We start from the raw sequence: 10693 nt of genomic DNA on the forward strand, positions 1-10693 counted from the left end.
CTTCGTCGAATCCGCCGGGCGCGCCGTTCTCAAGCCTGCCCGCCTCTGCTCACTCAAGCTGGCCTCCGCATACTCTAGGCCGCGGCTCACTCTAGGCCTCCGGCCGTTCCTCACTTTATCCCCCGGCCTCTGCTCACTCTAGCCCGCCGTGTGTGACGTTGTGTTTTGTTGTGAAAGCGAAACTACTTTATTTGGCCTTACAAAAAAGGACACAACTAGAAATCAGTGGTTAAGTTGTATTTACAACACTGTTCCAGAACACTTCAACCCAAATATTCAGATCATTCTGATCCTTGCACAAAGCTATCATATGGTTTCACATGGTTCACAAGAGTGAATTACTGGCAGCACTGCCTGAGCCAGAAAGGAAGAGTGTGTTAAAATGCATGACTGCACACACTCCTACACACATCACACACACACACATTCCAGCAAACTGTGATCTCAGGGTAAAAAGACAACTTGTCAAAGTAATAAAATATAGTGTATACATATAATAAGAAGAAATATCATGCTGAAGTCAATAAACATGTTGAAGTTTTAACTAAACTGATTTTAGTTAATGAACTACTAGATGCATAAATTACTAATAACTTTAAGCTCCAATTTTCGACAGAAAATGGCATGGTAACTTTGTAATTACGTGGATAATTATTTTTTATATTTCTAATCATATTTAAGGAATGGTCCAAATATCCGTTTATTTTAGCAGCAAAAAAAAGTCTCCAAACAGCTAAAGCCTGCTTTCAGTTCGGAATAGGTATGTATTTTGATCTGCCCTGTTTAAATGACCTGTCGAGTTCGCTGCCTCCTAACTTACCTCAGAAGCTGAACGCCTTGGGGAACCTCTGTTCTCTTCCACCGCCACTGTCTGAACTTATCCAGTCTGAACTGACCGGCACTACTTCCCACAGCCCAGCGTGTTCCTCCGACAGGGTCTGTACAGTTAAACATTTTTAATTGAGTGCATATTATTACATTAATAATATTAATTAGGGGTGTAACGGTACACGTATTCGTATCGAAAATTTTCGGTAACGTTAAGGGTCTTTCGGTTCGGTACGCATGTGTATCGAACAATTACAGGGTTGTTTTAACCACTGCACGAGTGGAACTTCATTGAAAACTTCCAAATTATATATTATATATTTTATATAACTGATAAGAAACAAAGTCTCATCTTTCAAGTTATGTCCATTTTTTTCAGCAAATTCAAACAATAACTGCCGTTTTGACGCTCTTTGGTGTGGCGCGACAGATAACCGCCTCAGTTCAAACGGCAGCGCGATCATCCCTTCCTCTTTTCTAGTTAGGCGAAATAAGTTATGAATGAACATCTTAACGCCTCGGAAAGACGTCAGTAAAACAAAATATCACGTAGCATTTCATTTACCTCAGGCAAGTTATCAGTGTCCACAGCTCCTTAGTGCGCTAGAGAAAGGAAGTCTAAAGAAGAGCATTTCGCGAAATATTAGACTATACTCATTATATTATACTTTACCTGTTAGTGATGTCTTATTTAATGTTTAAATAAATCTGTTATGAAACAAGTTATGACAGCCACTGTGTGAATGATTATATTTCAACAACAAATAGCAATTATATAATTTAGAAGTTAATTTAAAAAATGCATTATTATGTGCAATTTACATGTTTGCATACAATTTTTTTTATTTGAGTGTTGATTGTTATATAAAAACAAATATATTATTTTAATATAATATATTATTATATAAAAATAAATATATATAAATAAATATTATATAAAAATAAATAGTAATTAAATTTAAGTTTGGGCTCTGTTGTCTGTAACCTTATAGTAAATAATGTAGATTTTTATCCCTAAGAAAATTGTAATTGTAATTAAATGTATTTAAAGAAAGAGCAATTTGTTCAGTAAACCACTGTTTAATATTAAAAAAAGCAATTTTATATTTAGTTTTCCCCCTGCTGTACCGAAACCGTACCAAACCGTGACGTCAAAACCGAGGTACGTACCGACCCGTTATGTGTACCGTTACACCCCTACTATTAATACTACGATATTGATATGTTTATGATATATATTGGGGACTATTTCACTTGGCGCGAATGTTTTTAACCTCAGCCAATCAGAAACCACCTGCAGATTAATGGGAACTTGATACCGTCGAATGAAGGACTGAGTGTGATCGTTTCATTTTGGGATTTAATGAACAAAAAACATGTTACAAACATTTTCTTGTATGAAAACAGATTTCCATATTGTAATATTTTAACTTATCATTCCATTTGATTTTTATTGCTATTTAAAATCTTGTACGATTCTATTTCACTCCACACTGTTTACTTAGAGAACAGTAGGCATACATATGACTTTCCCCAACACTCTCACCACTCCTTCATGTCATTTCATAAATACCAGCCATTACAGGCATCTGGAGAACTAATAATAGCTCAAGGCCTACAGCTGAAACTTTGATGCCCATGATAGAAGTGCTGCTTGTTTGATTTGTTGCCTATTCTGTATGCCACTTCCACAGACTAGGAAAGGTCAGATCATCTGACGCTTTGCATATACATCCAAATAAGGTTTGTCATAATTAGTCTGTCATTAAATTCACTACACATATTTACCCTTCAGTGTGCAAACTAGAAAAGTAATTTCTCGTGTTGCAGACATGTTGATTGATGGGTAACAGTATGGGTGACCTTTAAAAATGCATAGCTTCCTGTCTAACATTAGGCTGTACAGTTCCGCACGCTAGCTATCATATTTAAAATTTTGAATGAAAAATGTTGGTTGCTATGCAAGTCATGATGTTTCTTCATTGTCTGTCTTCTTGATTCACTTCTAGGGAGGATGTAACTCCATTTCTGTCCTCTGGTACCGTATGTTCTCCTTGTCAAAGGGCACATCTCAAGGAAGCCCTTGACAAGTGACATAAGAAAATATGGATGGTACATCAGCTAAGCTCTTAAAATACATCTGGCAGGAATGAACACCTTATAGGCATGGGTTTGCTTTATCAAATCACACATTGAACTGAATTACTGGTTCGCAGTTTCATACGGACTTCACAAGCACCACGTACTGGTAATGTGTTATGTATTATAAGTAATAAGTCATTAGAAAGCATCTGCTATAAGGATGAATATTAATTCATATATTTTTAATGTCAATCTCTTTGATGCATTTATGTAATAATAATATATTCATCTTGCGCACCGTTTTACCTGATATAATTTTAAGAGATAACTGCCTAAAGATTTGTTTTCACCCTTTTCACTTTAAAAATTATATATTATTAATCATTTAAATTAAATGCAATTACTAATTATCAGATGATTATTAATTACAATAATATTGTTGTTGTCTGCTATGGTTGGGACCTGAAAAATGTATAGTGTGGTAAATTAATATGAAAAAAATTAATTCATATATTTTTAATGTCAATCTCTTTGATGCATTTATGTAATAATAATATATTCATCTTGCGCACCGTTTTACCTGATATAATTTTAAGAGATAACTGCCTAAAGATTTGTTTTCCACTTTAAAAATTTAAAACATTTATATTATTAATCATTTAAATTAAATGCAATTACTAATTATCAGATGATTATTAATTACAATAATATTGTTGTTGTCTGCTATGGTTGGGACCTGAAAAATGTATAGTGTGGTAAATTAATATGAAAAAAAACAACTAAAAAAGTAAATTCTAAAAAAAAAGGAAAGAGAGGGACTTTAATGGATTGATACAGAAAAGTAATAATACAGGATACACCTGTGTACCCTCGCTCATGACTTCCTCACTCCTCCTTCCTCGCCTCCACACAGTGAAATTAGAGAAATTAAATGCAATTACTAATTATCAGATGATTATTAATTACAATAATATTGTTGTTGTCTGCTATGGTTGGGACCTGAAAAATGTATAGTGTGGTAAATTAATATGAAAAAAACCAACTAAAAAAGTAAATTCTAAAAAAAAAAGGAAAGAGAGGGACTTTAATGGATTGATACAGAAAAGTAATAATACAGGATACACCTGTGTACCCTCGCTCATGACTTCCTCACTCCTCCTTCCTCGCCTCCACACAGTGAAATTAGAGAACTGAGATGCCCTTCAAGATGGCTGAGTTCGATCGGTTTCTGAGTCACGGGCTGGAGGACGGAGGAGTAAGGAAACAAGGAAGCATCAATTTGAGTATTGAGAAGCACCCCCAAAAAAACCCTCACATATTACACTCTTTTCCCTCTTTTGTTGATGTATCTAAGAGTAAGACAACCACTATCTCCCTCTAGTGGACAATAGACAATGCTGAAAACATCGGGCTAACTCCATGGACAGCTTGTGTCTGAAAGTGTATCCAGTCTCTATATGCAGAGGTTATATTTAAACATCCTGTGCTCAAGGCACACCCTACTTTCAATCTACATCTGCAGCAGCCAGCTTGTGAAATGGTCTGTACTGTAGTTATTTTCCCTATACTCTGTTTGACACATCCTCTCATCTTTTGTATCTCCAGACATTGTGAGATAAGGTTTGTTGTGCTAAATTTAGATCCATTTGCTTTTAATTGAGGTTCAGCTGTCTCTGGTGCATATGCAGACACAAATGTGCCGTTTTATACATCCCACTAAGAACTGATATGAGACAAATGGCTCATGAGTATTATTGAGGCATTTAAGGTAATTAATTTTATTTAATTATTTAATAAATTATTTAATTATTTATGTATTTATTTAATTATTTAATAGTTATGTAATTATTTACTAAAACATTGTATTATTTAAATGTATTTTTCTGGAATGATTTTAGGATTTGACTAGTATTACTGCTTCTTAATCCCTTTTGCAATTATGTAATAGAATGAAAATCAAACATATTGGTTAAAATTTGCATAAAAAGTATTCAAGATAATAAAATCCATATGCACAACATAAATATTCACATAAACTGGCTTAAAAATATTTGGGCACTTAAGCCATATGTCATTGCATTGCATAAAATATTAAATCAATTGACAGTCCGTAATGTACACTGACTTTATGCAGTTTTTGGGTGGGTGCTAATGCTACATCTGCAGTACCTGCATTAGTCTAGGACCAACATTACCAGGTGCCTGAGACCAGGATAATTACAGATTAAGGCCAGGATATTGTGTCTGAGATCACACAAATGGCATAACTTGAATATTGTAAAAGCAGTTATTTTGGTACTATCTGTATTGTAAATATGTATATCAAAGGAAAACACCCTTAGTGTTATGTGAACATGATACAAATGGGGCGGTTCGGGCTGTCGGGAGGCTAAGTTATTGTGTGTTCATGATCTCCTTTGCTCTGTACCTTTTCTGACAGTTATATGGGCCACACTTCATCTCTCACACGGTCTCCACCGCCATCCATCTCTTTCATATGTCCTGTGTTGTTCCCCACCCACTGGAATTACTAAATGATGAGGTACTGTCACAAAGCAACCTATTTTTATCCACTCAAAGTTCTTGTTAAAAGGGTAAATTATGAAAATGACTTTGTTGAAAGCTTAACATACCTGAAACAGGATGTTTTTGTTGAGGACTGAGGCCCATCAGGACAATTCATCTGAATATTTTATAATCTTTATAATCTACCAAACATTATTACTGTAAGATGTAATGCTTGTCTATGCTTCATAATTCATTTTGACAGCAAATTCATTTTAAGTGTAACACCAATGCCCAGTGATTTGCCATAAGGAATATAACAAAATAGGATTGAACAGAATACAATAGAACAAAAAACAAATCACAACATAATAGAAAAATTGAACAGAACACAACTCAACAGATCCAAATAGGATATAATACAACAATAATATAAAAAAGAGCATAAAATAACAGAACAGAACACAACAGAATAAAATAGAACTCAGCACACCACAAAAGAACAGAATAGAATAGAACACAGAATAAAATTCAGCTCACCACAAAAGAACAAAATACCATAAAACTCAAAATAGAATGGAGCACAACAGAATAAAACCAAACTCAACACCCTGTAGAAGAACAGAATAGAACAGAACACACAATGGAATTAAACTCAACACAAAAGAACAAAAAAGAATAAATTCAACTCAACACAACACAATTGAATAGAACTTAACACACCACAGAAGAACAGAACACCACACAACTCAGCAGAATAGGATAAGATAGAATTTAACTTAACACAATAGAATTGAAATCAACACAATAAAAGTACAAAATCAAACTGAATGGAACTCAATTCAATAAAATAGAACTTAGCACTCCATAAAGACTAGATTAAAATAATAGAATAAAATAAAACAGGGCACAGAATAAAATTCAACTCAAAACAAAAGAATAGCATAGAATAAAACACAACTCAACACAACAGGCTATAATACAACAGAATAGAACTTAACACACCATAAAAGGACAGAAATGGAATATAACACTAGATTAGAATTTAGCATGAAACAGAAAAACAAAATCGATGAGAACACAATGGAATTCAACTCACCCCAACAGAATAGAATAGAGCACAGCAAAAAATAACTGAATATAATAAAACAGCACTGCAAAGATAAATAAAATTAATTAGAATAGAATGTAGAACAGAAAACAAAACTCAACACAATAGACTAGAACACAACAGAATGGAACTTAACACACCATAAAAGAACACTGTTGAAAAAACAATAGAATAGAACTCAACATAAATCAAAAGAACAAAACAGACAAGAATGGAATTCAACTGACCACAATAGAATAGAATAGAACACACCATAAATTGAAAAAACATAATAAAATAGAACACAACACTGCACAGACAAATAGAGCCAATTAGAATAGAATATAGAATAGAAAACATAACTCAACACAACAGAAGAGAACAACAGATCCACCCTTTATTAAATGAATGACACACACACAGAGTCGGGCGATGTATAACACAGAATGCATTAAGAGATGTAAATATCACGTCATGGACACGCAGGGGGTTGCATTTGATCTTCTGTTCCATGATCTACCAGGCATGTCTTTTCTGCTTACCCCCTCCTCCCCTCCTGCTTCTAGCACACTCAAAAGGGTCTGGCTGCAGACTTGCGCTTGCACTTTCAGACTTGCATTCTCAGACTTGCACTCTCAGACACTTGCACTTCCGCTAGCGACGTCACTTGCAGTCTTTATTTTTTTATTTTGTTCTATTTATTTATTCCTTTTGTTTGCATCTCTCAACATTTTACAACAGTAGCCAGGTGGTGAAGACAAGACAAAAGAAACTAAATTACGAAGTCACTTGCAATCGCCACTTGCACTCTCCGATACCTGCGACGTCACTTGCAATCGACACAAATCGTGCGTGTTGCCAATGGAGACAAGACGCTGTGGTGGTGATTAAACGATTTAAACTAATTTTGTACCGTAACGTACAGGGTCCTGCAAGCCATCTGTAGGAGAAAAAGACAAGACCCGCAAATCCGTGGCCACAGAACAGCAGAATATGAACGCAATGCGCAAAGTCTCTCGCTAAGCGTTTTCCCCATGTAGAAAACATAAACACTTAATATTGCTTAATGTATTGAGATGCTATTAAAATATCAAATTCAATATACAGTTTATTAATATAAGTGCATTGCGTTCAAATTCTGCTGTTCTGTAGCCACGGATTTGTGGGTCTTGTCTTTTTCTTGCAGGACCCTGTACGTTACGGTACAAAATTAGTTTTAATCATTTAATCACCACCACAGCATCTTGTCTCCATTGGCAACACGCACGATTTGTGTCGACTGCAAGTGACGTCGCAGGTATCGGAGAGTGCAAGTGGCGATTGCAAGTTACATTGTAAGTTAGTTTCTTTTTTCTTGTCTTCACCAGCTGGCTACTGTTGTAAAATGTTGTGAGATTCAAACAAAAAGTAATCAATAAATAGAACAAAATAAAAAATAAAAAAGACTGCAAGTGACGTCGCTAGCGGAAGCGCAAGTGTCTGAGAGTGCAAGTGCAAGGCTGCAGCCAGACCCTTCTCAGCACACTGGCTGTCAGCTGCCGGTCTCATGACCCCGACGGCACGCACTGAGCATGCCCGAGCTGTCGTGTGTTGTTAGGGAGAAAGCAGACAGTGGAGACAGCGAGAAAAGCAACCCGTGAGAAGAGCCAGATGAGAAACAGGGACGGCTAGACAATAGGGGTACACATTTCTAATTAAGATTCTTTGTGTCAGCTGACTCACTTTATATATATATATATATATACATGCTTCCTGGTGTGGGGCATTTTGGGATGTTTTGTTAAGGTTATGACATACAGACCTCCTTCAAAGCATCTGCCTTGTCTTCAAGAGGTAAGACTGGAATTTTCTATTATAGTGCAGAACTAACACAAATGTAATTGAATTAGTTTAATATTTTATGGATTATTGTGCTCATATCATGTTTTATTCAGTTCATATTTTTGTTCATTTATTGTTTAAAGAAATTATCAGAGAATCCAACAGGTGTACAGGATAATTACAGGACAAATGACATCTGTAAAGAACAGATAATGTCCACATTTAATAATTACATTTAAATCTGTATATGAAAATACTGTGTATTGAATATAAAAATATAAATAAAATAGCTGTACTTAAAATCAAATTTAATTCACCACATCAAGTACATACATGCAGTAATTTGTTTTGTAATGTGCGCCACATGGGGAGTCAATATGTGCTGACACAAATGAACTCTAAATGGACGTTTAATGAATTGCCACTCTTGCATTGTGTTGTTGCAGGTTGCCATGGAGATGACTTTGCTGTAATGGACCCCAGAAAATGAGCGCAGCCCTTCCGTCGGCTTTGTTTAACCTGTGTTGACTTCCCAAACCAGCCTAGCCAAACTATGTGGCAGAGGAAACTCACTAGAGCAGCATCTATGAACAGCATGGTATGAAAATCACACATGCTAACCATTATCCAATGCACTGCAAGCAAATAAGGTGCCTTGACGGACAATATAGCCAGTCCAAGCTGATGATCTAAGATGTAGGCTGCCCTACTGACACAGTAACCTGTTGAGTAGATTACAGACTGACTGATAAGGGCTATTCAGTGTCTAATGAATGGGGGTTGGGTAATGATTTAGTGCATCACAGGGGAAATTAGCTGTGATTGACCTGTGATAACTTTTTCAGAGCATCGGTGAGCAATTCTGGAGCGATGAGGACTCGGATGGCAACAGCGATGGTGAGGATTTCTTCTACGGTGCCCAGGTTAGCATATTACCCAGCAATCTACTGGAAACACATGCTAAACCTTAAGCTAATTTGCTAAATTAGCAAACAAATCTCATTTTGTTCATTCATTCTTGTATTTTATCTGTCTATCTAGGTGTATTTTATCTATTAGCTTTTTATTTTGTGTATCTACATACCACAGCGGCTGATTGTAGAATACATTGGGGTTACTAAAGTGCATTGTGGGATTAGTGTAGGTTTATGTGTGGCTCCCTAGTATGAGGAGCAGCAGATGGCTCCAGTTTTTCAGATTACCTGAATTTACTTCAGATTTCTTGCCAAAACGTAGAGTATCTGTCTTCTTTTAATGAATAACAAATGAACTAATCATTCGGGATATTAATTTCACTTGGCTGAGCTCCTAAAATGGTGCTTTCTCTGTAAAAAAAACATTTATGGCAAAAAAATATATGGCAAACAATTCATTATCATCAGTAAACAAAGAAGAGTCAGGATTACTTTATTATCCAAGAATTACCTTAGTTTAACTTAGCTGACAGGGAACATAGTTGACAGTTTCACCATTTTGATCATTTTAATGACAGGCCTTATCTGATCAACCACATATTATATTCTTGATCAGGTTAACCTCAAATTTGAAAATATATTTAAACTGAAATCATAACAATATTGCAAACTAAAACTAAATAAATACTTAATAGTAATGACAAAAAAACACTACACATATCATATCAATAATACAAAAATTATGCTGGTTCAGTAACTTATTTGACAATGTTTGCTGACATGAGAAAAATAATATATTTTGTAAATAATTAAACTTAAAAGCAGTCTAAAAACTTACTGAAGTAATGGTTTAGAAATCAATTTAATATAGATACAGTTTTATATAGAACTCAAGACTCGCTTCAAAAACAGACACTGCAAAAACTGGGACATCAAGATGTCACGCCCCTGGACTGTTTGTTGTGCTCTGTGACCCAGTTTCTTCCCCATGTGTTCCGCTTCCCAGTTAATTATCCCTTGCATTTAAGTTCGAGTCTGTGCTGTCTGTCCTTGTCCGAGATTGAACGTCAACCCCTGTGTTTCCTGTGTTCCCAGCTGCCAAGTGTTACTTCCTGGATATTCTGAATTAAAAGACTATTGTTGTTCGTGTACTCCTGTTCTCCTCGTTCCTCGCTCCGCGCCATAGGCTAAGTGTGACAGAATCTCGGACCAAAATAGTTACCTCCGTGTTTTCCCCTCCGTTTGTTTTTCTCTCAGTGTTTTTTTTTTTCCCCGTTGTGTGCCCCTATGGATCCCCTCCTTCGCCCCGAATTCATCCTCCTCCTGCTGGAGCAGGGGGAAAATTAGCTCGAGGGTCATACCAGACTGTTTCTGGCTGTGGCCCATCTCACCAACTATCCGGACGACGCGCTCTGCACATTCTATGACGCCAGCCTCAACACCGCGTGCAGAG

The 10693-nt window shown here is 35.9% G+C and overlaps 2 protein-coding genes across 4 annotated transcripts in view; one reads left to right on the forward strand and one right to left on the reverse strand.

The window, feature by feature from the left end:
• The window catches only part of pkmb (pyruvate kinase M1/2b), a 14024-nt gene extending 13070 nt beyond the window's left edge, over window positions 1-954 (reverse strand). Inside the window, exon 1 of the mRNA XM_016523296.1 lies at window positions 821-954. Coding sequence (XP_016378782.1) covers window positions 821-954 — 134 coding nt within the window. The remainder of the gene's footprint in view (window positions 1-820) is intronic.
• Window positions 955-8036: 7082 nt separating this feature from the next.
• LOC107716750 (poly [ADP-ribose] polymerase 6-like) overlaps window positions 8037-10693 on the forward strand; it is a 10250-nt gene continuing 7593 nt past the window's right edge. For 2 of the 3 annotated variants that reach the window (XM_016523297.1, XM_016523300.1), the window contains exons 1-3: window positions 8037-8338; window positions 8773-8924; window positions 9172-9249. In XM_016523297.1, the coding sequence (XP_016378783.1) occupies window positions 8880-8924; window positions 9172-9249 (123 nt within the window). In that variant the 5' untranslated portion in view covers window positions 8037-8338; window positions 8773-8879. The remainder of the gene's footprint in view (window positions 8339-8772; window positions 8925-9171; window positions 9250-10693) is intronic. The other variant, XM_016523299.1, reaches the window with a different exon arrangement.

This window comes from Sinocyclocheilus rhinocerous, unplaced genomic scaffold (genome assembly GCF_001515625.1).
Source record: "Sinocyclocheilus rhinocerous isolate Xijiao unplaced genomic scaffold, SAMN03320098_v1.1 scaffold1201, whole genome shotgun sequence".
Classification (NCBI taxonomy): domain Eukaryota; kingdom Metazoa; phylum Chordata; class Actinopteri; order Cypriniformes; family Cyprinidae; genus Sinocyclocheilus; species Sinocyclocheilus rhinocerous.